At 41.1% G+C, this 25,719-nt stretch overlaps 1 protein-coding gene across 2 annotated transcripts in view; it reads right to left on the bottom strand.

Moving 5' to 3' along the window:
• The window catches only part of LOC146522628 (uncharacterized), a 26,459-nt gene extending 1,618 nt beyond the window's left edge, over nucleotides 1-24,841 (bottom strand). Inside the window, exons 1-30 of one of the 2 annotated variants that reach the window (XM_085153466.1) lie at nucleotides 22,251-24,841; nucleotides 19,603-19,664; nucleotides 19,241-19,279; nucleotides 18,720-19,130; nucleotides 18,304-18,527; nucleotides 17,869-18,041; nucleotides 17,524-17,658; nucleotides 16,820-16,918; nucleotides 15,862-16,717; nucleotides 15,575-15,676; nucleotides 15,440-15,474; nucleotides 14,528-14,680; nucleotides 14,219-14,347; nucleotides 13,967-14,005; nucleotides 13,297-13,425; nucleotides 12,696-12,822; nucleotides 11,817-11,987; nucleotides 11,708-11,742; nucleotides 11,309-11,473; nucleotides 11,055-11,189; nucleotides 10,029-10,067; nucleotides 9,807-9,947; nucleotides 9,120-9,199; nucleotides 8,973-8,996; nucleotides 8,422-8,731; nucleotides 7,994-8,047; nucleotides 4,878-7,484; nucleotides 4,710-4,788; nucleotides 1,726-1,836; nucleotides 524-808 (exon numbers count right to left, since the gene is read on the bottom strand). In XM_085153466.1, coding sequence (XP_085009592.1) covers nucleotides 524-808; nucleotides 1,726-1,836; nucleotides 4,710-4,788; nucleotides 4,878-7,484; nucleotides 7,994-8,047; nucleotides 8,422-8,731; nucleotides 8,973-8,996; nucleotides 9,120-9,199; nucleotides 9,807-9,947; nucleotides 10,029-10,067; nucleotides 11,055-11,189; nucleotides 11,309-11,473; nucleotides 11,708-11,742; nucleotides 11,817-11,987; nucleotides 12,696-12,822; nucleotides 13,297-13,425; nucleotides 13,967-14,005; nucleotides 14,219-14,347; nucleotides 14,528-14,680; nucleotides 15,440-15,474; nucleotides 15,575-15,676; nucleotides 15,862-16,717; nucleotides 16,820-16,918; nucleotides 17,524-17,658; nucleotides 17,869-18,041; nucleotides 18,304-18,527; nucleotides 18,720-19,130; nucleotides 19,241-19,279; nucleotides 19,603-19,664; nucleotides 22,251-24,632 — 9,331 coding nt within the window. In that variant the 5' untranslated portion in view covers nucleotides 24,633-24,841. The remainder of the gene's footprint in view (nucleotides 1-523; nucleotides 809-1,725; nucleotides 1,837-4,709; nucleotides 4,789-4,877; nucleotides 7,485-7,993; nucleotides 8,048-8,421; nucleotides 8,732-8,972; nucleotides 8,997-9,119; nucleotides 9,200-9,806; nucleotides 9,948-10,028; nucleotides 10,068-11,054; nucleotides 11,190-11,308; nucleotides 11,474-11,707; nucleotides 11,743-11,816; nucleotides 11,988-12,695; nucleotides 12,823-13,296; nucleotides 13,426-13,966; nucleotides 14,006-14,218; nucleotides 14,348-14,527; nucleotides 14,681-15,439; nucleotides 15,475-15,574; nucleotides 15,677-15,861; nucleotides 16,718-16,819; nucleotides 16,919-17,523; nucleotides 17,659-17,868; nucleotides 18,042-18,303; nucleotides 18,528-18,719; nucleotides 19,131-19,240; nucleotides 19,280-19,602; nucleotides 19,665-22,250) is intronic. The other variant, XM_085153465.1, reaches the window with a different exon arrangement.
• Nucleotides 24,842-25,719: the final 878 nt, after the last annotated feature.

The following is a 25,719-nucleotide window of genomic DNA, read 5'->3' as shown; positions in this document are numbered from 1 at the left end:
TCAGATGACCTGCTGAAATTCAAACTGAGCATCAGAATGAAGAAGAACACTGGGTTCAACTTCTCTAAGCTAAGAACGCAAAACTGAGGGTACAATTCACACAAGCTCAGCAACGTTGTAAAATAAAAACGCTGCCTGGTCTGATGAGTCTCAATTTCTGCTGTGACATTAGGATGGTAGGGTCAGAAAGCTTGGATCCATCCTCCCTTGTATTAAAATTTCAGGCTGGTGATGGTGTGGGATATATTCTTGGCACACACTGGGGCCCTTAGCACCAACCACATATGTAAAACATATTACTACCACCACAAGGTGGTGGTAATGCATCTCAAGGCTGTTAGTAATCACTGAAGAAGGAAAAAAACTACCAGGCATCACACAGGCTGAATGTATGTAGCACAGTGAGGAACACAAACATGAGATCAGAGCCATAAAATATCACAATTTTTCTTTTTATATTCAGTTTACTGTGTTTTTGCTGTCAGAGTGATGTATTTTGTTGATTTAAAGCAGCTCTTTGTACCTTTAATGCCAACCGTGCTCCATCCATCCTTCTCCTCTCCCTCCTCTGTCTCCTTATCAGGACACTTGGGCTCTGGCTGCTGTCCAGCAGGTGCAGCATTAGGCTGGGTCTCTGCTTCCTCTTCGGTCCTCTGGCTCTCCACCTGGCCGTCACCTGGCGGCACAGATGAGTCTCGGTCCTGTGATAAAGTGTTATTAACAGAAGCTGGAGGCAGTGGTTCTGTTGTTTCCTCCTCTTCCGTCTCATCTTTTGTGCTCTGTGGTTTCCCTCTAGCAGATTTTCTCACTGTGGGAGGAAACAACAGATTAATTAAGCTTCATGTCTCAGAGCTCTGACACGACTTTATCCCAGATGCCAGCCACTGGAGAATATATGTACCGGTGTTATGTATTTAAACTGTATTCCATTATAGTTACCGCTTAAATAGGTGATAATTAGAATACAGTTTGTTGAAATAAATGGATTAAACGGCAGTCTTTTCTTTTCATATATTAGGCCCTCTCTACTTTTGGTACATTGCCGGAAACCAAAACAAAACACGCAATAAGAGGGTCTAATGTAAGTGTCCTGTGTATGTGCGTCAGTTACACGACCTGGAGCCAGCACAACGGAACCTGCAGTGCACGGGCAGGAATACATTTCTTACTTGGAAATTCCAACACCACTTCATATTTAAAGAAGAAAGGGATGGGCGAAATCTGAAAGTGCAATGCAAACTCTCTTTGCCAGCAACCAAGGTGCTCTCAGCGTCCAAAGACTGCAACCTAAAGAAACATCTGGAAGTTATTTTTTAAAAACTAACGTTAGCCTGCTGCAACTACCTTGCTTTAGTTGTGGTAGCTACCTGGGTTATATGGCACTTCAGTATCTACGTGACTTATTACTATTACTGAAGGCTACTCGCCACCGAGCTAACATCTTATCTTATGTTAACATAGGTCTTTTCTCCCCTACAGTAAATATATTGTCTATTCAGAGAGATTTGGGCTTACAAGCCAAAAACAAACAGGAATTTGCAGGATGTGATTGCTACAATCATGTAGTTGTGAAAAGCATGACAGTATATTAAGTAATCCAAAGTATTCAGAATACGTTACTCACACTGAGTAACTTAACAGAATACATTACAAACTACATTTTGGTGCATGTATTCTGTAATCTGTAGTGGAATACATTTTAAAAGTAACCTTCCCAACACTGACCCGGGGTCTGCCTGGTTCTCTTCCTGGGTCGACCTCTTGTCCTGGTAATTACCGCCTCCTTCTCCACAGTCTCTCCCACCTCGTCCACCATCACAAAATTGAAGCTCTCCTCTAAAACAAGAAATCAGAGGCCACAGGCAGTATTGACAGTAAAAACTTTCATTTCGTGTTGAAATATACCCAAATTAAATGCTGTCTTCTAACAGGGCGATGTGGGAAAACCTCCATTTAAATAAAACAATATTTCTGTCAAGCATAAAGTTTTCTGTTTCTCCTAAGGGATGATATAGGATTAAGTTTAATCTACATGCTTTTGTTGAAGTTGAACTAGTTGAATGAGACAATTCTTAGCAAGGTAGATAACTACCTTGCTCAGAAGCAAGACAAATCCTGTTTTTCCAACTTTCCTAGAGGACTTCCTAACTCTGGTCTAACCACATGATTGGGTTAGTGTCTGATTGTCAACATTCTTTTGCGTTGTCTGTCAAAACACGGATGAATCGAACTTTGTTGACTTTACTATGACTGTATTTCACGTCGCTGTAGAGGAATGTTTTTGCACACTAATAATTTTTATTGCTTTATCAGCAGCTCTACGGCTCCTGCTCTTTATTTCTATTTCATTGTGCTCTGGATCAGTAAAATATCAATCTAACTCACTTCTGGAAGCAGGGATTGCTCTTAATGTCTCTATTAAGTTTGACCCATATGGAAGCAAACTGATTTAAACTTCAGATTTTCTGGTTATTCAACCCATAAATCGTAACCCGGCTTCCACACGGACTAACGTTGTCTTTTGACTTCATGTTCTTTACACAGAAAAAGTGAATTTGCACAGCCTTTAAACACCTGAAGATACAGAAAAAGTGAATTTGCACAGCCTTTAAACACCTGAAGATACTTTAAAATTATTTAAATGGACTGATAAATCCAAATACATGACACCAACCAGGGCTCCACACTAACTTGTTTCCACGGTTGCACTGGTGCCAGCACAAATGTTAGGCGCACCCACATTTTTCAACCGCATCACTTAACACCGCAGTTTTACATGTGCAATTTGGGGGTTGGGGGGGGGGGGGGGGGGGGGGGGGAGATTGATGTCCATACAGACAATACTGATTTGTAAATGATTAACTAACAATCTTGTGCTTGTGCTTAAAGTGCTTTGGCACTCTTTGGCAATATTGTAGACAACATTAGACTTAATAATCATCTCGGCCTCATCTGACGACCTGTTTGCTGCTGCCTGCCGCTGAAAGGCAGTGGGGAGAGGGGACACTTGGGAAGTGCATTTATCACAACATATAATGTGTTTTCTGGATACACTATGCTTTTTCAGCGTTCAGAGGTTGATGGCTCTGTGTCAGAGCACTGGCTATGAATTTCAGATGGATCAGGCCTTAACTTAACCAAAAAGTTATCAATAGTTCTTTTAATTTTTTCTGATTACCCACAGCTACATCCACTTCTGTCAGGCCTAGGCTGCTCACTAGGGCTGGGTATCATCACTGATTTCTATAATCCATTCGATTCCGGTTCTCAAAGTCCCGATTCGATTCGACTCATTTTTGCCTCAGACAGTCAGAAATATTATAATTCTGATCATTTATCAGTACTGATGCTGTGAGACTTTATCAGAGGTGTAGCATCACAGCAGATGCCTTTGTGTGAAAGTAACTGAGAATAAAACACAGAAAAACATAAAGGAGATTTTCCTGGCCTGGCTTTTTATAGCACATAACCTTAAAAATATTCTGCAACTTTGCATAATTTTAAAAAGTTTAAATTTTTCAGTATTGAACAGCAGAAATTAGGCTTTGTTGTCCAAGGTCATTTAAGTAAAGTAAAAAAAACAGAAAATAGACAGCGGCCGACAGCGCTGTAAACAGCTGTACACTGGTGGGTAATAAGTGAATAATTTCCCCCAGGGATCAAAAAAGTATTCTGATTCTGAATAATGCAGAAAACAAATTTGAGATGGGAAACTGTTCTTGAAGTACAGAGAGAGAGAGTACTGTGTATACATAAAGTGCGATTTTTATCGTGGTGGAAGCAAAACGGCAAAAGTAAGAGGGAATTCATGACGATGTTTATCAGATCTGTAGCGTAGTTTGGATCTTCTTTTGCTGCTGGATCAGTGAATTTTGGTTGGACAGAGACAAAACCTGCAGCTCAGAATCTAGAAAAAAAGACGTAAACACAAATCACGGACCCGACGCATCACAATCAGTGAGCTGTCGGCTCTCAGCCCCGACTGCATGTCCGTCTACGTGCTGTCGGGTGAGAAGGCCGAGAAAGAGAAAGCTGATTCTGATACGTCGGAGTGATACGTGTGTTTACATCTTTGTGTGGAATCAGTTTCTCTGCTCTCTTTTACTGTTTGGTGGTTGTTGAAATAATTTTGTGAGCTTTAACCTGAGATTCTCACGTTTCTGGCAAAATACATTTATATTTAAAAGTCGATTCAGGATTTAATGAATCAATATCGCTTAATTCAAGATACTCAACTCTCTCTATCCACCTGCACTTTCAAACGTACACGAAGGACTACAGGAATATCTGGACCATAATGTGGGCATCATGTGTCTGTTGTTGACCACACGGAGCCTTTAAGAGTTGCAGACTTTTTTTTTTTACTCGAACAGCTGGTCGCACCGGTGTGACCTAAGGTTTATTTTAGTCACACCATTGAAAAGTTTGGTCACATTTGTGACGCACTCTAGAGCCCTGCCAACAACAACTATGCTGTACACATTCGCTTCTCCTCCACAAAATCTGACCGTGCAAATCAAACTCTGTTGAGGTGGTTTAAGTGTGTGACTAGGATGCCTCCTGGGCAACTCCTAGGTGCTGTGGTTTGGGGATGTCCTATTGGGAGGAGGCCCCGGGGCAGATCCGGCAATGAGGCTATGAGGGAAGTCTGAACTTCCGACTGCCGAACAAGCAGTTAAAAAAATGGATGGATGGAGAATGAAACTGACCTGTTTCATCATGTTTGCGTTTAGCAGATCCTGATGTCTTCTCTGCTTCCTCTTCTACCTCAGCTGCTGTCGCAAAAGTCTAAAAACAAAGACATGAAATCACGACCATCAAGTTTTCTGTTTTTACTAAAGAGGAAACAAAGATGCTCAAATGAATCTCAACATTACCTCTATGTCTGCGGCCTCCACTGATTGGCTCTCCTGTGTTGGTGGGCGGGGCTCCACTGTCCTTTCCCACTCCTCATCTTTTTCAACAATCTCATCCAGAGTGATGAGCTCTGCAGGTTCTCCCTTGGTGATCTCCCTGCTCCAGTCCTGACCCTCCACTGCTCTTTCCTCCCCAGCATCATCTGCTCCCACCTCATCCAGAGTGACCAGCTCCAGGGTGTCTTCCTGCAGATTTGTTATTTCTTCTGGTGCAGCAGCCTCACTTTGGGACCCAGTGGCCTCTTTAGTATCTGTTTTTGGCTTCTCTTCCTTCGTTGCTGTACCAGACCCGTCTTCAGCAGATAGAGCATCACTAACCTCAGCAGTGTGATCCAAACACTCCTCTTTATCGACCACCTCCTCCTCATCTGCATTTTTTGGCGATGCCGAGTCTTTATCGTCTTTAGGCTCTTCTATACTCTGGTCTTTCAAAGGCTCATTGTCAGCCGTCTCATCCTCAACCAAGTCAACAATCTGATAAATGGCCTCCTCCTCATCAGCCACTTTACTAGATGCAGCATTCTTCATGGCAGCTTGTTTTTTAGTTACTTTAGTGTCCTTCTTTGGTCTTCCCCTTCTTCTTTTTTCCGGAGTTTTGGCCCGTTCATCCTTAATAACTTCATCCTGCACTGGGTCTACTATTGTAAAGGTGGCATTCTCCTCGCTCTTTGTTGGTGTGCTCTCTTTCACTTGCTCAGGTTCCTCCTTGTTTGGTTCCTGAGAATCTCTGGCAGGTGTCGGCCTCCTTCTCGTTGGTGTCTTGTCTTTTTTTGAGACGTCTTCTTTAGTTTCTCTTCTTCCTCTGGTTGACCTTGTTGTGATGGTTGGTTCGTTCTTGGCAGCCTTACCCTCCACTGAGTCTAGGATCTCAGACGTAGGTTCCTCTTCCCTGACGGGTTTTATACATGCAACTGTGGAAGTTGGCGTCTTTTTATCTTCTTTGTTTCCTCTGGCCGACCTCCTTCTACCAGGCCTCTCTGTGGTGGAGACATCTTGAACAAATTCATCTTTAACAGAATCCACTACCTCAAAGATCATCTCCTCCTGTGTCTCTTTCTCCTCTCTTTTAGATGTTCTTGTTCTCGGTCTACCCCTCCTTGTTGGTCTTTCAGCTCGTTTAGCCACTTCAACGTCTTTCTTGGTTTTTTCCTCCTTGTTCTCAGCCTCTGCCTCGGTCTCTGTGGTCGGTGGCTCTTCTTCCACAGAATCAATTACCTGGTAAGCTTCTTCCTCTTCTTCAGTTCCTTCAGTGACTGCTTTCAAAGTATTAAGTTTCTTCTCGTCATCTTCTCCTCTGGTGTGATCATTGACTGAATCTAACTTCTCAGAGGCTTTCTGTTTAGTAACATCTGCTGAACTGCCTTTGTTTTCTTGTTCTTCATTATTTGGAGTTTGGCAAAAAGCTTTGGAAGCTTTGCTTGATTTTTCTGAGAGCATCTCCTCATTCATTTCTTTTCCATCGGCATTGGACCTTGGAGTTTGGTTCATGCTTGGATCCAACCCTTCTTTTTTATCAGCTGCATCTGATTCTTGAATTTTTTCCTCAGACAGCTGCTTTGCTGTGGCACTTTCATCTTTGACCAGATGACTGTCCTCTTGGACTGTACTGGCTTGGTCTTCACTAACGTTGTCTATCACACAGAGAGGAGCATCCGTTTCAGTTTTACTGGACTCCTCTGAGCCTTTATCATCAATGCTGTTCAAGACCTGACTTTCCCCCTCATGCAAACTCTGGGTTTGCTCAGGCCCTGATGACTCTGTTTTAGTCTCTTGGTTTGTGTCTTCATCTATCTGTTCATCTGTTGGCTCGTCGATCGAATCAAGGATCTGGTAACTTTCACCATCATCCTCCTCCTCCTGTGGATATTTCCCCGCATTGTCTTTTTCCCCATCTCCTTTGCTTTTCTTTGACTCTTTGTGTGGGTCATCCTTACATTCAGTCTCCAGAGTCTGTGTTTGGCTCTTCATCCCTAATCCCTCTGCAGGAGGCTGTGTCTCTGATGATGTTTCCATTTTAGTTTGATTTTCCTTTTCTGACACTTTGAGGTCAGACTTTGTTGCTGCACTCTCCTCCGTTAGCTCTGCAGCAGCGTTTGATGCCATCTTTGATGAACGGGTCCTATAACCCGAGGACGAAGAATGCGACGATTTGTCTGGAGGTTTGCTTGGCTGCGTTTTCTCACCAGAAAAGGAAACAGGCTTACTGACACTCTCAGAGGATTCGGGTTTGGTGGATTCAAATGAGTCTTTACTTTTTCGTAGTGAGGAGGTTGAACTGCTTTTCTCAGAAGATTTCGTGGGCTTGGATGAGGAAGAGGCTGAGCTGCTGGAGTCTTTGGAGGACCCTGCTGAGGTTCGTTTGGAAGCAGGAGATGCAGCTGAGCTTTGACTTTCCGCATTCTCTGTGGACTTTGGCTTAGTTGAAGAGTCGCTTTCACCATTGGGGTCTGCGTCTGCTGCGTCCTCGTTAATTTCATCAACAGTGACAAAGTCGTCCACATTGAAATCCGGCTCCCCAAAAGGGCGGCTCTCTGAAGAAACTTTCTTCTCTAAATTATGAACTTGAACCTAGATGGAAAAACCAAAAACAGTCTGTGGAGCCATGAAACAGCTTACACTATAATCAGAGTGTAACTATCACAAATATAACCTTACTGACATTGTATATGGTTCCTTGTATGTAGAAAACTTACTATAATATACCAAATGTCTCCTCCTATATGATCAGGATGTCAGTAAACAAATTATGCCCCTAAGAAATGACCATTTTGTAGCATTTATATACCTGTAACACCTTAGAAAAGCATCACATTTTAATTTAACAACAATAATGGTCAAGAGGCCATGTAAGAATACAGGCAGTGTAAGACAATCTACACTGAAAAAACAGCATTGAATTTTGTCAGTGTGATTAAGTGTTTGAGTTAGCCAACAACCCCCCCCCCCCCCCCAAAAAAACCCCAAAACTAACAAAACCCCCCCCCCAAAAAAAACACCAAACATTAATACTTCATTACTATTTTAAATAGGCCACCAACAAGGGGTAAGAAATCCTCGTGGGTCTAATGAACGTTTACCTTTCTGTTTGGTGTGTCTTCATCCTGTGCCCTACTAGGGCTGCTGCTTTTGCTCTAGAAATGAAGATAAGATAAGAAAAAAAATTAACTGAATTAATTTCGTATTATTTTGTGCTGGTTTTGACAAACACCTAAAATATAGCCTGAAATGTGTTTAGTGAGTGGTGATGCTAAGGACTGGACATGCACAAGCTTACAAAAAATAAATGAGACTATATGTAGTGATGACCTTCGCGTAATTTATCTGTTCCAAAAATAATGCAAATCTAAAAACTGTATCATCAGCATTATTTATTCATACAGCCTGCAGCTTTACCACAACAATCGACAGTGTGTACTACTATACAATGCTCATATGTGATCTCCAACATAACGCTTTTAGTGTCTTAAGATATTTTGGGACAACACAGTAAAATTTAAAGTGTTACCTCTTTTTCCTTGCTCTGTGCCCTACTTTCTCGACCCTGTCTATGCTCATGAATCGCCGCTGTAATGGCCATGAAAACATCCTCGTTGATGTGAGGAAGTTTTGAGTCTTTTTCCTCAGACTTGACTGGGCTTGTTGCTGAAGGAGCAGCGCTAGAAGCGGCGGGGGCGGCGTTTGCATCAGGAGCTGCTTTCTGGCCTTCCTCGCTTGGCTGCGGGACAGCGGTCGATTCTGCGGCCTTCTCGGTTTCCAGTTCGAGGTTAAGTATGTTCTCACCAGAGTCTTGCAGACGCTGTTTCAGACTCTTCAAACTGAATTTAAAAGCAAAGATGCCAGTAGGTTACTATGAAAAGAGGTTTGTTGTCACAAAATGTTAATGTGAAATAAGAAATTCCATTTAAAATTTCTAATCTAGAGTTGCTTATGTCTAAATCACACTCTTCTCTTTTTGCATCTTTGGGAACTGTTTACTATGGCACAACCTTGAGGAGTGTAGCAGTCATCATGACTGTTTTGACTCTGCCACTAAAACTGAAAATGAAAGATACTCACGACTCAATACGTCCGACTTTACTCCTATGAAGAGGAGAGAAAAAAGCACAAGGTCAGACAAGCATGAAGACACTTTAAAGAAAAAAAAACACACAGTCTAAAATCAATTTCCTCTTTGTGTCACTTCTGATTGTGGGACACACTTACCAAGAAGATAAATAGTCCTTGGTGACATTGCTCTCCATCACCTGTGTTAATCCACCAGGTTCAGCCATCTCAATGCATATCTGAGAAAACAGAAAGATATTACATCAGTGACAGTACAATTGTTTTCTTCCTGAGGAAATTTGAGCAACACAGTGGTACTCAAAGGGCTACAGGCCCAATTTGTGAAAGTAACAGGACAGAGGTCGTGGCGAGTTTCTGGCAACTTTTTGGTAAAAGAACAAAAAATCTTGGTGTTTCAAACTTTCAAATGGAAAATAAGCGCAAACATATTTCTATACTTTTGCAAGTTTTTGATTGAACAAAAAAACCACGGAACAAGAAACACTAAAAGAATAACTTAGTGCTGCCTCAAACGGCAGGCATCTTCCCTGCTAGATGGGCCAGGACGAAAGGCTGAACAGGTCATAAGATTATCACTTGGTTGAGAACTTAGTGCATTTCAGGCAGTCCTTCACCAGTATTTGCAAAGGCATGTAAAATTCAGATTGCCTGCCGCAGGGACTGTCTGTACATGGAATATTTAAACTTGCTCAACTAGTGTTAAAAAAACAAAGTCTCCTTCAGACTCATTTAAAAAGTTTCTCAATATTAAAAGAACAGCAGACACCATAACAAGCCTTGCAGATGTAAAACATGAAAAAGTTGCAGGTGTTTATGAAATCGTACCCTGTTGGCGAGAGGCAAAAATCTGACAAAAGCAGCAATGGAAGCCACCACTTCCATGATCATCATGAGAAGGTCCACATTCACCTCGGAGACCTCCACAATCAGCAGCCGGTCCTCCAGACACTCAGACTCTGGAACATGCTGAAAAACAACCAGTGTTAAGATCAGGGAGACCCGAGCCTGCTGCTTTTACAGGACAGATTTATGTGACTGCTGACTTACAGTGCTGCTCCATTTCATCATGCTTCTGTACATGCTCTCCTGTGAAAAGAGTAGAAGATGAAAGCGGATTACATCAATTACTGATCCTCTGATCCTAACTATTGAATAACTCTCATCCTGGTTAGAGTGTTTTTAATGTTCTATTGACCCCATTTAATAAGATAAAGATTGGACTCCACTGTAAGTGAGAAGTAACTCGATCCTGGTTTGCATCTTTGTGGCAAAGGATTCATACTTCAGGACAGTAACGACATAACATAACCAAAGTTTTGCAGGAACTATTTGATGCTATTTGAACTATTTGGAACTATTTGATGCTTTTTGAGTCTCAGTGACTTTCCGCAACAGCCGTCAGACCTCAATTCCTCTTAACATGTAGCTGTGGAGAGAGTTCACACAAAGGGCCTGAACAGCTAGCCCGCAAGGAAACTTGAGATGGAAAACGCTGAAGCTAGAAGGTTAGCAGCAACTGAAGTTTCAAAATAAGTGAGGGCATTGCTTAATAGTCAGTGAAACACTCTATAACCTATGTCTGGGGACACGGTGCTGACTTCACAAGAAGCTCTGTGGAAACTTTAAAGTGGTGGCGGAATGACGTGGGTTGTCGTCTATGAACAGAAAAGTGGATAAAGTTCATGCAGCTTTTGTGCTGCTGTCGCAAAAAGGAAGGAACAAATACAGACAAAATAATAATAAGTACTTGATTTGACATTCATGCATATTTTTAGTTTTTCCATTTCTTATTCAGATATTTATCAATAAGTGACTTATATGTATGTATATATTGTACTATTTCTTACTTCTTGTATTATCTGTCTTTGTTACTGTTTGTACTGTAACCAACATAATTCCCCCTAGGGATCAATAAAGTATTCTGAGTCTCATTCTATTAATATTAGCCCAGAGAAGGATGATGCTGTGCTCACTCCTTAGAGGAGAAATCTTTTTTGATTGGCATCTGAATAGTTTGAGTGAAACAGGAGCATGCCCCTGATTTAACAGCACCCAATTGCTCCATTTTCATACCTCACTTGAACCAGGATGCATGTCTTGTAAAACAACGTGGATTTTGAGCATCCACTCTCCAACTGTAACTGGATCTTTGAGGTAATCTCTGGCGAAATCGCAGCACGCATCCCAGCTGTTAAAAAACACAAAGGCCTGGAGAGGAAGAAAGGGGAAAAAATGATGCAGAGGAAACATTGAATATTAATCATTAAATTGAATTAAATTTGCAAATGCAAATTTCTCTGTATCAGCCTGCTGGGTCTACTCCTCACCCTCCTCTGCAGCAATAAAACGATTATGTTGTAGTACAGAGTCTGAACAGTCTGACCAGGGAAGTAACGCCACACCAGCTTGGCAACATCCTCCTGTCTGTAGTTTCCTTCTGGCAAACCGGTCAACATGATCGTGGAGAACGTAGAACCTTGAGATTGGGCTTTCTACAAGACACAAGGTTCAAGAACCAAAGTTTATGTGAAGAGAAACTTTGCAGTACTTTTTTAAAAATATATTACTATAACTGACCACATAGAGAAGACAAAATGAAACCAAGTTTAGCAGAAAAAAAGAAATGTGGCTTTTGAGGTCGGTATTTGGACAAATGGACGCCTCTTGGTATTTACTCAAGGATTCCTGTTTAACACATGAAACCTTGGTTTATAAAATGCACTCACCTCAATGTCATCAGGTTCCCTGACAGTTAAATACTCTAGAAGTGTAAAACATACACAGTTAGTAACAGTCGACACTTTATATCTGGAGGTTCATTTTAGTTTCTCTCACCTGGGATTGTGAACCAAGGAGAGACAGTGGGGAACACAAAGGGACTAGTTGTCATTGTGATCCAATATGGTGAAGTGCTGCGTTGTGGGATGGTAATATCTTCTGTTGGGACAGCTGCCCCGTCAACAGCAACCTCGCTGTCTGGCAAAGCTTTGTGTGGCAATCTTGGTGCTGCACAAGCAAAAGTAAGTTTTGTTTAAATTTTTGTGGGGGAAAGAAAAGGAAAAAGCACAACAGGTTTTTAATGTTTACAGTGATCCAGTAATTTCAATGTTTTGACTTTTATTTTAACTTTAAGCACCTTTACAGATACCCAAGGTATCATAGGCATCAGAAAAAAAATGATTAGAGTTAGACCAAATGCCAGTCTGAAAAAGTGGAGTTTAAGTAATGGCTCTGGTTCATGTGTCTAGGGCAGAGACAAGCAGAAGGGAATTGACCGCTGATGGAGCAAAGATTTCTGGAGGGGCCAATGAGCATCAAAGGATTTGTGGGAAGGAGAATCACAGTGTTAGTGGATAAAAGTTGAGGAAATGTGTCACAATGATTTATTGTGGACAACAATAAAGGAGCAGTTTTTTCTTCACTTTATCCACAGTCCAGGGGAGAGCTGAAAAATATATTCAAGAGAAAAATATATTCTTCTCGGATGAGAGGTGAAACGTCTTCAAGCAACTTAAAGAAGTCCAGACGCCTTTCTTTGCAAGTTCCTTTGACTACGATGACCTGGATGACTGAGAACCTTCACAGACATATATTCAAGAGTGTTTCACAAACAGAAAGCTAAAGAGAGGCCTTACCAGATGACCTTACATTAACTTTACCTATCTTTTTTTTAAAAATCATATTTGTTTAAAATCCCATTTAAAACACACTTACGCAGTGAGGTACATCCACTGTGTGGTATTTCCAGCCTTGACAATTTGTGGCCGGTGGCCCGTTTTAGAAGGCTGTACCAAACACCAAGGCGATCAGCATCACGAAGAGACTCAAATTCGATAAACACCTGAAACACAAGAAAGAAAATTTATTCTGAACATTTTAGTTTCACGTTCTAAATGTTAAAAATAAGTGCTAAGCACGCGCGGAAAAAGTGAACTAAACACAGCTTTATTGTGGAGTTCACTGGATTCAAAAGTCAGAAATCCTGGCTCAATGATGCACTGGAGCCGTGCTCAACGTGACCCCTGCACTAATGCTCTAATGTGATGAACACTAGTGCTTCACAGCAGTCTGTCTTTACTATCTCTATAGTTTTGCAGTTGTGCTTTCCTCAAGATAAGTAGCATCCAAATCCAGACACATTCTCTCTTTTTAAGGATGGATTTGAGGGTTGGTGCATGTCATTTAGTTTGGTGTGTAAGCAGTTAATCTCAATTTTTCTGTATGGTTAAGAATACACTTACACAAGCACATATCTCATTCAGCCTTTCACAAACCTCTAACACATGCACTTGTTGGCATTTATGAGTGTTTATACCTTGTTGAGAAGAGGCAGGTAGTTTCTTATAAAATCCATTTTTTTCAAAGCTTCTCTGAGATCCCGGGACTCGCCTGGTGAGATGTTCCTGATGTAGATTGTTCGTGCTCCATTGTCAGTCACTTGCTGCTTCAAGAAAACCGGGTTAACATGAAAAAAAACAACAACCCACAAACAGTATGACATTCCAAACATTCTTAAACTACAGTTCCAAGATCAAGGTCATAAGTTTGCACTTATATTCACACAGCAGGTATGCACCCTGGCAGCTATCTTCTTTATCCAAACAACTTATAATTGCAGCTCTTGCTGTTTTTGATAACACTGGTTGAAAAAATATTTAAACTAATGTACACACAGTGTCGTGAAAAACGCATTTGGCTCCTTCCCAATTTTGTAGTATTTTGCACACGTTTTAAATCATTAAACAAATGTTTTAAAAAAAACATACAAAATGCAGTTTTAAATGAGGATTTAATTTATTCCAGGAAAAAAGTTCTCCAAACCTTTCCTAACCCTGTATGAATATCTGAAAAAACGGGTATGTCCCCATTTTTCAAGGTGTTTTGACTTGGATGTGAGTGCTTCCAGTTATGACTTTATACTCTGACCAATAAATCTAAAGGTATTCTAGTGTAGTCTTTGTTCCTGAGATATGTGTGTTACTTACATAGCACAGCCGTTTCATCAGAGACTTATAAAACTCAAGCTGAAAGAAAACAAAAATAGTTAAAAATCATTACATCACTTTGGATTCGGTTTGATTTATTTCAGCTTAAAGATTTTTTTTTCTACAAAAAGAAAATATTTTAAAAAATTTATAATCATACTTTAAAAAAAAAAAGCAGAAACAGATATTTTCGAATAATTTTAATAAAATCTGTCACAACAGTAAAGTGCATTATCTACACACAGTGCTTACCGGCGTCATTAAAATGTCGCCCTTCTCAACCTGCAGTCGAAGTTTAGACCCATTGAGAATAAAATCATGTTTTTCTGATGCTAGCACGATGTTTTTAGCTGCCACTGCTGTCGGCATGAGGGCAAAAGCCTGAAGGAAAAACAAACAACCAAACACTGATTTCAACTGAATAATCATGAAGACAGGCACTCACAAAATATGTATTAACTAACTAAATGTTAGTTAGGTCGTCTTAGAAAAGACTTTTAGAATCCCATTAAAATGAAGGTAATAATCCAGCCCAATACAAAATCATAACTTGGTGCTTACCATGCGCGCCTGTGGTATAATGTAGATCGTATCGTCATAATATTCAAATCTGTGTCGAGTGAGCAGACTGGCGATGTCCTCCTCTGCGTAACAGCCATCGTGATACTCTGGCAGGTTGCTTATTAACAGCACCTTGTAATCAAGCGAAACAAGCTGTGCAAAAGAAAAGAAATTCAGAATCAGTTTACAATTGCAATTGAAGAAATTCCAGAGAGAAATCTGAAAAATGCAAACATTAACTTATAGACTCTGCCTCACTTTGAGCACCGTCTACAACTATGAACACAATGAGGTACATCAGAATAAAATTCCTATTACAAAATGTTTCTGATGGTAACTTTCTTTTTACTTTACTTCTTTCTTCTTTTTTTTCCCCACATAGTACACCTCAACCTTGACTCACTGATAAAAAAGGCAGTAAGAGTCAGCTATGAAAGTACTTTTCATTTAAGGTGGATCCTTAAAGAGTGATAACTGATTTACAAAAGGAAATGTGTAAACAGCACTACTGCGCTTTTCAAACTTGGGAAGCAAAAACTTTTTTAAGCACTCAAAACCACCATGTCCTGGATGACTGTGCATATAATTTGAACATTTTAAACTAGCTTTTTAATAAAGGAGTTTTAGTATGCGTTAGTACATTAGATAATTGTTTTATTACGATACTAAATTGGTAACCAAGAATCGTGCAATTCTATTGGTGTCTATACTGACTACAAAATCTCTGCTATTGCGACATCCCTTCTGAATTTTTAACATTTTTCTACATTTACACCTACTTGAGTGTCACCTGACAATGAGATATAACCCAACTATAAACTTTTAAAACAAATTGAACTATTTCAGATCAAAACTTAACCACTTTGATAAAGCATGTTTTTCTTACAGGTATAATTTAAGTGTTTTTTTTACCTTTGAATGGGGAAGTCTGACTGTCTTGAGACAACCTGGAAAGTGCAGAGCAAAAGAAAAACAGAAAATAATTATAAAATAAAAATTATGTTCACACTGGGAAATCTTTCATACAGATCTTTCGGGATTTCTTACGGATTCTTTCTGGACGCAGTTGCTCTTGTATCCGTTCCCCAAATGTTGGGTGGGTAGGAGCGACCGGCTGATCCTTTGAGATCTTCTTTGCAGTCACAGAGACTTAGAATAAAGGAAATGTAGTTAAGTTAAATAGTGGTAGTTTAGATAGGATGCAAATTTCCCAGCTGATTTAAATAAAAATCTGAAAACTGTTCTCGTCAAGAAGCAGTCTTTAGCTTTTGATTCCGTCCAACATCCTGCTGTCAACGATACTCCACACATGAAGGTGTTTTCTGTCCACTTACCTTTGTCCTTTGTAACCGTTTCTACACTTTCAACTCTCTGCTTTGCCTCCACAGAAATCTCAGGTGATTTTCCTGCAGTCTGCTGTTGTGTTTCTTCTTGTACAGCAGAATCTGAGCTCTGCTCGGTCTGTTCTGAAGCTTTGAGTGAATCTTCTGGACTTTTGATGACAGTTTGTGGTTTCTGAGGTGGATCAGTGGGTTTTGGTGGTGATATATTTGGCTTGGTCTCAGGTAGTTGATTCTCACTAGATATAGCTGGTAACGCATGATTATCTTTGCCGTCAGTAGAAGTTTCAACTTCCATGTGGTCCTCCCTTTCAGAAGCTGATGCTTTTCGTGCTTCACCTTTAGGCCCCATTGCAGATTCATGAATCTTTGTTTCAGGTTTCTTGTGTTTTGTCTCTACATCAGGCTTATCCTCTGACGTTGTTGATTTAGAAGAATCCACTTTTTCTTTTTTCAGAGTTCCTGCTGTTTTAGATTTCTGCGTGGTTGAGGCTGTTTCTGCTTTGGAAGTCAAGACTTTTGGCTCACCATCAACTGCAGCACCTTTAATTGGTTCAACAGCCTTCATAGCATTGGCTGTATTTTTAGGTGCCACCACAGCTTCTTTAGCACCGGTTTGAGACCCTTTGGGTTTAGGTTTTCCTTTCAAATCACTGGTGTTAGGCTGCTTTTCGGGACTCTTCGTAGATTTACTCTTAGATTTTTCGAGGCTTAAAGCTGCTTCTTCAGCCTTATCACCAGTTTTTAAGGTTTTAGCTTTCTGCTCAGCTGAGATGTTTTTCGATTTGGAAACCGAGACTTTTCCTGTAGTTTCCAGTTTAGTTTTTGTGGTTTTCTTGGATGCAATTTCCTGTAAACACAGATCATTTCGGATTAATCAGATTACTGATCATTTTGCCACAGAAGAGCAGCGATGTTAATATTTGTATTTCTCAAGGGAAAACAAAGTTACCTTTTCATTAACAACACTGACAGTTACTTCTTTTATGTCAAAGTTCTTTAAGCTCTTCAGTTTCTCAGCATCTTCCTGTTTCTCGAAACACACAACTGCCTGGGTGCACACACACACACACACACACACACACACACTAATTTGGATTACTACCAAAACTATTAAGTTACTACATTCACACTAAAAATCATATATGAGCACTTGTCATGAGCTTACAAGTATTTACTGACAAGTTTGAGTTTTCCAAGCAAACTACAAGCAACTGTGGCAACTTGCAAGCAACCAATGCGATTCCAATGATGTTTTCAGTGCAATGTGTATATATAGATTAAAAATGCATAATGCAAAGCAGCAAAATAAAAACAAAATACAGTGTGTATGTTTTCATAGGATTAGACTTGAGCAGAAACTTTCTGACATTGCGATGTCTATATAAAAGCTCAGTATAATCTAAAGTAGCCATGAATGTGAGGGCTGCAAGACCACAGAAGAAAAGTAAGGATAACCAACTGACTTTAAACCGCATGATGAATGCAGGACTACAACCATGAACGGACAGTATATTTATAGAGAATTGTAGCTACCGTGCATAAATATCTATCTTAGATTGCAGAAGCAAACCAGGAGACAAATTTTCTCTAGATTCACAAGTAGGTCAATGAACTCCTCCATCTATAACAGCGAACAAATTTCAGTGTACATACCTGTAATTTTGACCTAAACAAAACAACTGACTTGGTTTTTCCGAATTTCTCCACAGCAGAAATCACTTCACTGTGAGAGAGACTACTGACAATCCCTTGTAGCCTCACCATGGTTGGAGGGGAAGATTTAGCAGCCTGTGGAAACACAGAGAAGAAAAATATGAACAAACCAAATGCAGATTTCATCATGACAACTGGACTCAAAGTTTGTGCTTGTATAAATTTGTGTTGAAGGATTTAATCTTGGTTTCTTGGCATCAACAATCGCGTCATCTGTCACTATTTATTATATTATAAATAATCCAAAACATTACATTAATGAAAATAGGCATAACATGAAGTCACCTTGGTCTCTGTGCTAGGCCTCCCTTTAGTTGTTTCTGGAGATGCAGAACGTGAGGACGATGATGATGATGTTGATGGGGACGACTTCATCTTGGCTAGCTCAGCCAGCAGGGCAGGAGCCAAAGTTTTGACGACAGTCTCCAGGTCAGACTGTTTTGATAAGGACTGGAGAGCTAAAAGACCACAGGTACAAAAGAGATTCACACTTTGGTGGGTGCCAAGTCTCAAAAAACTTTTTTATAATAGTAGAAAAAACTATACTGACATTTTCTGGTGGTGCTGGTCTTTATTTATAATTTGCATTAGTAAAGTTGATGTTGTGTGTGTGTGGGGTTTTTTTTTTTTTGGTTTTTTTTTGGGGGGGGGGGGACAAATTTGATCTTAGAAAAACCTAATGAGTACATACCAAAAGACACCATGAAGCAATTTTCAAACCTGATGTTTCCAGCAGTTTCTTTGCCAAGATCTGCGAGCTGCTCAACCTTCGCATAGGAGATGACCTCTCAGTCGACGATCGCCTCTCCCAGCTTCTCCTTGGTGATGAACGTTTCTCATCTCTTCTTCTCGGCGAGGATCGCCTCTCACGGCCCCTTGAGCGTGATCGATATCGGGAAGAGGAAGGACGGTCATACCACGAGGAGTCAGAATGAGACCGGGACCTGAAAAAAGTATTAATCAAAGAACTTAATGACTCATAAACATCTCAAAGCAAACACCCAGCATGGATACAAAAGGTAAATACTGTCCACCAATTAAGTGTTTTTTACATTATTAAATAAATTACATTTTGCCCCCTCTCCACTAGAGAGCTAAATCTTCTTGATTGATCCTAGCTCTCAAAATGGACAGACCTGCGATTACGTCTGGAGCTGTATGGAGATCGTGATCGGCTTCTGTGTCTCTCCCTTCGGGGGCTGCGTGATCGAGAACGGGAATGACTAATTCGTCTGTCCCTCCTACGCTCCAAGTCACGGCGGCGGCGTGGACTGCCGGAGCGGGAACGGCTACTTCGTCTGTCCCTGCTACGCTCCGAGTCATGATGGCTGCGGGAGCGGGAACGGCTACTTCGTCTACTTCTTCTTCGCTCCGAGTCACGACGAGTGCGGGGGCTGCGAGAGCGGGAACGGCTACTTCGCCTGTCCCTGCTACGCTCCGAGTCACGATGGCTCCGGGGGCTGGAGGAACGGGAACGACTCTCATGTCTGGTTTTCTTCTGGGAAGTCTCAGCAGAAGTTGAGGGAGAGGGCTTGGCACCTGACGCACTAACAATTGCATATAAAAAGAAAGGCACATGTTAAATCAAAGAAAAAGAAAGCCTCCAATGCTGGCATATTTTTTTATTCGCCAAATGACTTCAAATGAAGATATTTACCCTAGCAGTGATGCTTTTTCACCGTTCCATTCTGGGTATCTGTGGAAAAACACAGATACATTTTTTGTCAGATGTTGCAAGATAGAATGTCCTTAAAAATATATTATTGTTCATTAATTAAGAAATTTATTCAGCTTCATAACAATTTAGGTTAGGGGAAATGGCTAATGGTAAATGCTGCAGATCATTAAGGTGCTTTACAAAAATACAGCAAATAAAAACGATAATGAAAAAATACAAATGAACAGTTCTTAGGAAGCTATCCTAGCATTACAACCCCGGCATCATTTTGGCACACCCATGGTTGTGCTGCCCCAAAGATATTGGTTCATAATCATGAAGTACAGAGAAGAAAGATTGACCGCTTTCGCAGAAGTTTGCAGTTCTCGATGTGAAGGCTGGTATTCTGGTGGGAGACCCAATCCTAGTGGTCACAACAAAAAACAAACATTTAAACAAGGTTCATTTTTATCAGGAGCAACGTTTGTCATTGACATCACTGATAAAAGGTCACTAAACTTTGCAGTGGCCTTAAAAAACTTCTTAAAATATTAACAGTTAGTCCTTCACTGAACGGAGAAGCATTATAACATTAGCCAGGAGCCTGGATTGTACTTAGAAACATTCATAGACCAAAAAAAAACAAGAACAAATAAGCATGACACATTATACCTCTCCTGGGATAAAATTTTAAAAGTGAAATTATTTAGTATATATAGAAAACACAAGTCAAACATCTGATTACACACAACCAAAACAAAACAAAAGGATCATCTTAGGCTCTGGATTCTGGACTCTCAGGCTCTTCTTATGGCATCAAACTTTCCCGAGGCTCCAAGAAGGTCGTCTCAGGAGAGGCCAAGTTTGGATTAGGACAAAATGACCTATGACGATCACAGTTGGAGTAGTGAAAAGAAGATGACGTTGAAATAGGCCAGAAGAGGAAGGCGCTGTTGCCAAGCTACTAATGTGAAATAAAGGACAAAACACACTATTCTTAACTCTAATGACAAAAGACAAAAAGGGGAACTTTCACATTCAGCAACAATTCCAGAAAAAGCAAAGCTGAATGTGCACTGTGGAACAGCAGCCCAAGGACAGAGACAAATGAAAAAACAGCCGTCTTCCAACATTTTCTGATGCACAGGCTCTTCAGGTTTGCAGGTTTCTCCTCATCACGTCATCTGAGGCCTTGGTTCCATTGTTAGCAAAAGCCTTGAATGTCTTCGCATCAGTTTATGTCAATTTAAAAGAGATTAAATCTATCAATTGCAAGTACAGACCACTGAAGATTCTGAAGGTCTCTTATTAGTAGAGATGGCACGATACCACTTTTTTATGTCCGATACCGATACCGATATCATTAATTTGGATATCTGCCGATACCGATATGAATCCGATATAGTGTGTTTTTTAATCAGTAAAACTGTTTTTTTAATATCTTGCTGCTTTTTGTATAAGTTCATACTCAAGTTAAAAAACAACAACAACACTAAAGCTATTCTGTTATACCTGTATGTAAAAAAAAAAACACACTGCACCCAAAATATTTCATAGTTCAGCAACACTGATCAATCTAATAAAGTTAAACTTGCACCATCCTCCCTATTCTGGTATTTTAAAGAGTACTTAGCAGAAATATTAAGCAACCTAACTAATAGGGTTGCAAACTCCCAGCAAAAGAAAATAGGGAACCACCCTCTTCCTCATGATGCTTAATCAATGTAATCAACTTTAATTTGATGCAGGGTGAAAAAAATTCACAGAAATCTATTATTTTTCAAGAATAATTAAATAGACTCAACATCTTTCTTCAACAGAATTGCAGACTGCACAGATGGTACCTTCCCAAAGGAAAAAGTACTACTACTAAAAAGTACTAGGGTATATTAGACTTAACAGTTACTATATACAGTAATGGACTTCTATATATTTTACATCAGATTAAAACTTTGGGTGTAAGATTCAGATAATTATTAAATAATTAAAGCTAGATATTTTAAATGAGAATAAGAAAGAAAAGTATGTCTTTGTGCCCCCTTTTGCCTGTTCATGCCCTATCGGCCCCTCTGGCTAAACTTTGCTAGATCCGCCCCTGCACAGTTACCAGCCGTCAGCTGCATAGAAAAAGATCCTGGTCTAGAAAGTAATATTAAATAAATTCTAACAACAGCTTATCAAGCTTAATAGTGCTGCTGTTGTTCAGCCGCTGGTTTCCTCTTTCTGGTGAGAAGTGGGCCAAAAACAAAGAAGAGAGACTGACTCACGACAGAAAAGCCGATCAGCTGATCATTAAGTAGTTTCACGATTGAAGTAGCAGCAGGAGAGGGAGGGGGAGGGAAAAGGCAGTTGCTCTATATATCGGTTGTTAAGCTTAACGCGGGAATGCTTTACAAACATTCAGAGATGAACTTACACACTTGCTTTACTTCTCTCTGAGATAACTTCCTCGGAGATGAAATGTTTGCTAGCAGGCTACAAATACACACAGCCGCTCTATCACGTGACCACACTGCTCCGGCTCGCCATGACGCCAAGTTTTGTGAGGTGCTTTTTTGATATTTAATGGATCGGATTACATTTTTTATTTCTCTCCGATATCCGATCCAGTAATTTAGGTCAGTATCGGACCGATACCGATACGTAATATCGGATCGGTCCATCTCTACTTATTAGTAGTGTTTTTAAATTACAATATCTGATAAACATATAGTTAAGTTTAGTCTGCGCTGTAATCCTTCAGAAATTCTGTTACAGAATACTGAATTGCAGAAATATGTGAAAATTTGTCCAAATGTTTGTATTCCAAGTTGGTAGTCTTTCTACAGTCACCATCATGCAGGAATAGTGAACAAAACAAACAAATAAACTTTAAAGTAGCATACATGAAGTTTTTCCCAAACCAAAGTCCTATAATGGGATCCAAAATCAAATAAAAGACAAAAAACATTGCATGTCAAATAAATAAAAACTGACAGAAAGCAAAAACATCGAACAATCTTCCACTTACCTTCATCTGATTACATTCCTTGTTACATAGAGAGCAGGTATGAGGAAAGACCCTAGGTGAAGCAGCAGTGTAGTCTTGCATCTGGGCCAGCACTGGGATATTCCCTGTCACTTCTACCTTTGCTGGAAGCTGCTTGGTGGAAGCGGGCTGCGGTATATGAATGAAATTCATGAAGTTCTGCATTACCGGCGAGAGACCCGGAGGAACGGGCATCATGAGCCCTGGCATGAGGGACGGCTGTGGAACTGGCTTTGCAGCCGAAAAAACTTGAGACTGCAAAGCTTGTCCCATATGCACAGTTGGCTGATTCTGCATCTGCTGCAACCCAATCGGCAGGTTAGGTACCTGGGCCATCTGCTGCTGCTTCAGTTGCTGCTGTTGTATCTGCTGCTTCAGTTGTTGCTGTTGCTGCTGCGTCTGCTGCTGCTTCAGTTGTTGCTGTTGCTGCTGCGTCTGCTGCTGCTTCAGTTGTTGCTGTTGCTGTTGTGTCTGCTGCTGCTTCAGTTGTTGCTGTTGTGTCTGCTGCGTCTGCTGCTGCTTCAGTTGTTGCTGTGTCTGCTGCGTCTGCTGCTGCTTCAGTTGTTGCTGTGTCTGCTGCGTCTGCTGCTGCTTCAGTTGTTGCTGTTGTGTCTGCTGCTGCTTCAGTTGTTGCTGTTGCGTCTGCTTCAGTTGTTGCTGTTGCGTCTGCTTCAGTTGTTGCTGTTGCGTCTGCTTCAGTTGTTGCTGTTGCGTCTGCTTCAGTTGTTGCTGTTGCGTCTGCTTCAGTTGTTGCATCTGCTTCAGTTGTTGCATCTGCTTCAGTTGTTGCTGTTGCGTCTGCTGCTGCTTCAGTTGTTGAATCTGCTGCTGCTGCTTTGGTGGTGGTTGTTGCATTGTCTGTTTCACTTGTTGCTGTTGTACCTGCTTCTGCTGCATTTGCTGTTTGTTCATCTGCTCAGAAACATTTGATACTTGCCCGTGAGTCTTACTCTTTTCTTTGATGTGACTGTCGCTGCTGCTGCTGCCAATGAGTACAAGGCCTGGTCGGCTTGGATGCACACTACGAACTATATTAGGAGTTAGTTGGCTTTTAGACGCTGACTGGCGATCCGGCTCTGGATTTTTCAAAGGAAGGGTTTTAGTGACTTCTGCTTTAAGAGGTCTTATGTCTGTGTCTGTCTTTGGCAGAGAGAAACCTTTGAAGATTTCTTGAGATGACTGGTTCGGTTGGGTGTGCAGTTGTTGAGCTGGATCGCTACTTCGCATTGAGCCATGACTGGTAAAAGAGCTGCCTTGATCACGGGAAGAAACCAAGGTGCTGTTTTTCACCTCTGTCATACTTTTTTGCAGCGGTTCTCGACTGTGACCATCATAGGAGGCCATCAGCAGCGTACCTCCACTTCCACCACTACTGGCTCCACTGCTGCTCCTTCCAATTTCATCCCCAAAGCTTCCAGTATATTTTCCAGTATGTCCATAATCAATCACTTTACTTGGTTGGACAATAGGTGACAATTCATCCTGACGCATCCCTTCCCCTCTTGAAGTACTCAACCTTTCCCTTCCACTCATACTTGTGGTGGAATGAGGATCATAGTAGGATTTTGATGGACCTGCTGTTGCAGATCTCTTTGCCTTTTCCATGCGGATTTGTCGTAAGATAAAAGGCAAGTTGTCAGGAGTCATCTGATCTTCGGGGTATGAGATCAGATGTTCCAGGTCCTCTTTTTCAAGTCCAAACTGCATAAGGATGTTCACAGCTGTTTCCGAAGTGTACTTGGGACGAGTAGACTCTGCAGAGCCCACAGGTTTGTCTGGCACTGGGTAGTCATAATCACCTAAGCCTGGAATGGATTGCACATTGCGCTCTTTTTCATTCGAGGCATTAAACCTACCGTCACCAGTGCTTTGATAGCTCAATGAAGCAGAGGATGAACAGTATTTAGACGAATCATCCTCAGTTCCCCGTTTGTAGCTTGGCAACCAGTCCATGGAGCTAGTGCTACTTGCAACATCAGGAGGTCTTTGAGAGGTTGAAGACAACATGTAGGAAGTCACATCTTTGCTTGAAGAATGATACTCATCTCTTTGAGTAAAATGACTGCTCTTGTCTACAGGCTGATGCCTCACCTCCTCTCTGGCTCTGCTTATATGCATGTCTATGGACCTCTTTATGTCCTCTTCCATTGAAGTCTTACTCCCTTCTGGCCTGTAGCTCATTATTCCCCCAGATTTTGCAGAAGTAGCAGATGAAACTCCAGAGGAGCTAAAGCTGGACCCAGGCCCAAGATGAGGAGATGTCTTATGAGAGTCTCTCTCTGCCTGCATACCTGACTGTCCATAGCGCCCCTGGGCTGAACTTTGTTTCCCAGAGGCATAGGGGTTATATGAGGGATGGGACATGGTGTTAGCAACCTTCAGAAGGTTTAGCAGACTGATGGCTGCAGCTGTCGGGCAGGGGGGTGTTGTGGGTATAAATGGGGCAGGTGTGTTGGTTCGGCCATCAACAGCAACAGCGTTATTTATCTGTGTCAACGCAAGGTGGGCTTTCAGCTGAGCCAGCCGCAAGCATGCAGCTTGCTGTTGGGGCCCTGATGCAGGAGAAGGGGTGTAACGCTTCAATGACAATGGAAAGCTGGAAAATTAAAAATAAAGAAAACAAAGAAAAAAGGTTAATGAGTTGTACTGGGCCTCAGAATCTTGGAAAGATGAAATCCATCGTCCGGGAGGCCTTTTCTTAATTTGCAGACTCTGCTTCCCGAGGATTCATTCATTCATACGGATTCATTCTGTTAGTATCATCTTCAGGTCTTCACTAGTAAGAAGGAAAGGTGGAAACAAAAGCATCAAAAACAGAGAAAACAAGAGATTTAAACAATAGAGACACAGGAGACAACAACAACAAAATAGAAAGGAGGTGTTAATCTTAGAAGAATAAGGTTAATAGATCTTCCAAAGCAGCTTATCTTATCCTCCTCTATCCTTTGCATGTCCCTGATCTGTGGATAGAGACACAGAACATACACTCTAGTCGTCCAAAGTCCAGATGTTTCTAACAAGACCCATGATTAGTACCCAATAAGGTCAAACTAACATATGCACACAACTTTGAAAATTTTGCTACACGGGTGTGGTTTTTTATTATGACAATCTCCAAGTCCAGTCCACAAGTTGCAGTGCTGTGCTGGGTAGGCTGGAAAGTTGGTGAAGGAAGTTGGATCTGCTGTTGACTTTCTGGTAATGACAGAACACAGATGGACCTCAACCGGTGCAAACTGCCATTGTCATGAACACATCCTCCTACCCCTTAAACATGATCGCAATAAACCAAAGGAGCATGCTCAGTGGCAGGTTGGTGGCATAGAGCAGCTTATGATGATCTTCTGTCTCCTCAGGGGACATGATTAGACTCCTCCACTCATCTTGAATTGCAGCAGATAAGGGACTAAAGTTGAGTACCATAATTGATGCTCTGTTGTCCGCTTGCACT

The sequence above is a fragment of the Neolamprologus multifasciatus genome, chromosome 3, assembly GCF_963576455.1.
Source record: "Neolamprologus multifasciatus chromosome 3, fNeoMul1.2, whole genome shotgun sequence".
In the NCBI taxonomy this organism is placed as follows: Eukaryota; Metazoa; Chordata; class Actinopteri; order Cichliformes; family Cichlidae; genus Neolamprologus; species Neolamprologus multifasciatus.
This window is presented reverse-complemented; position numbering and strand designations above follow the sequence as displayed.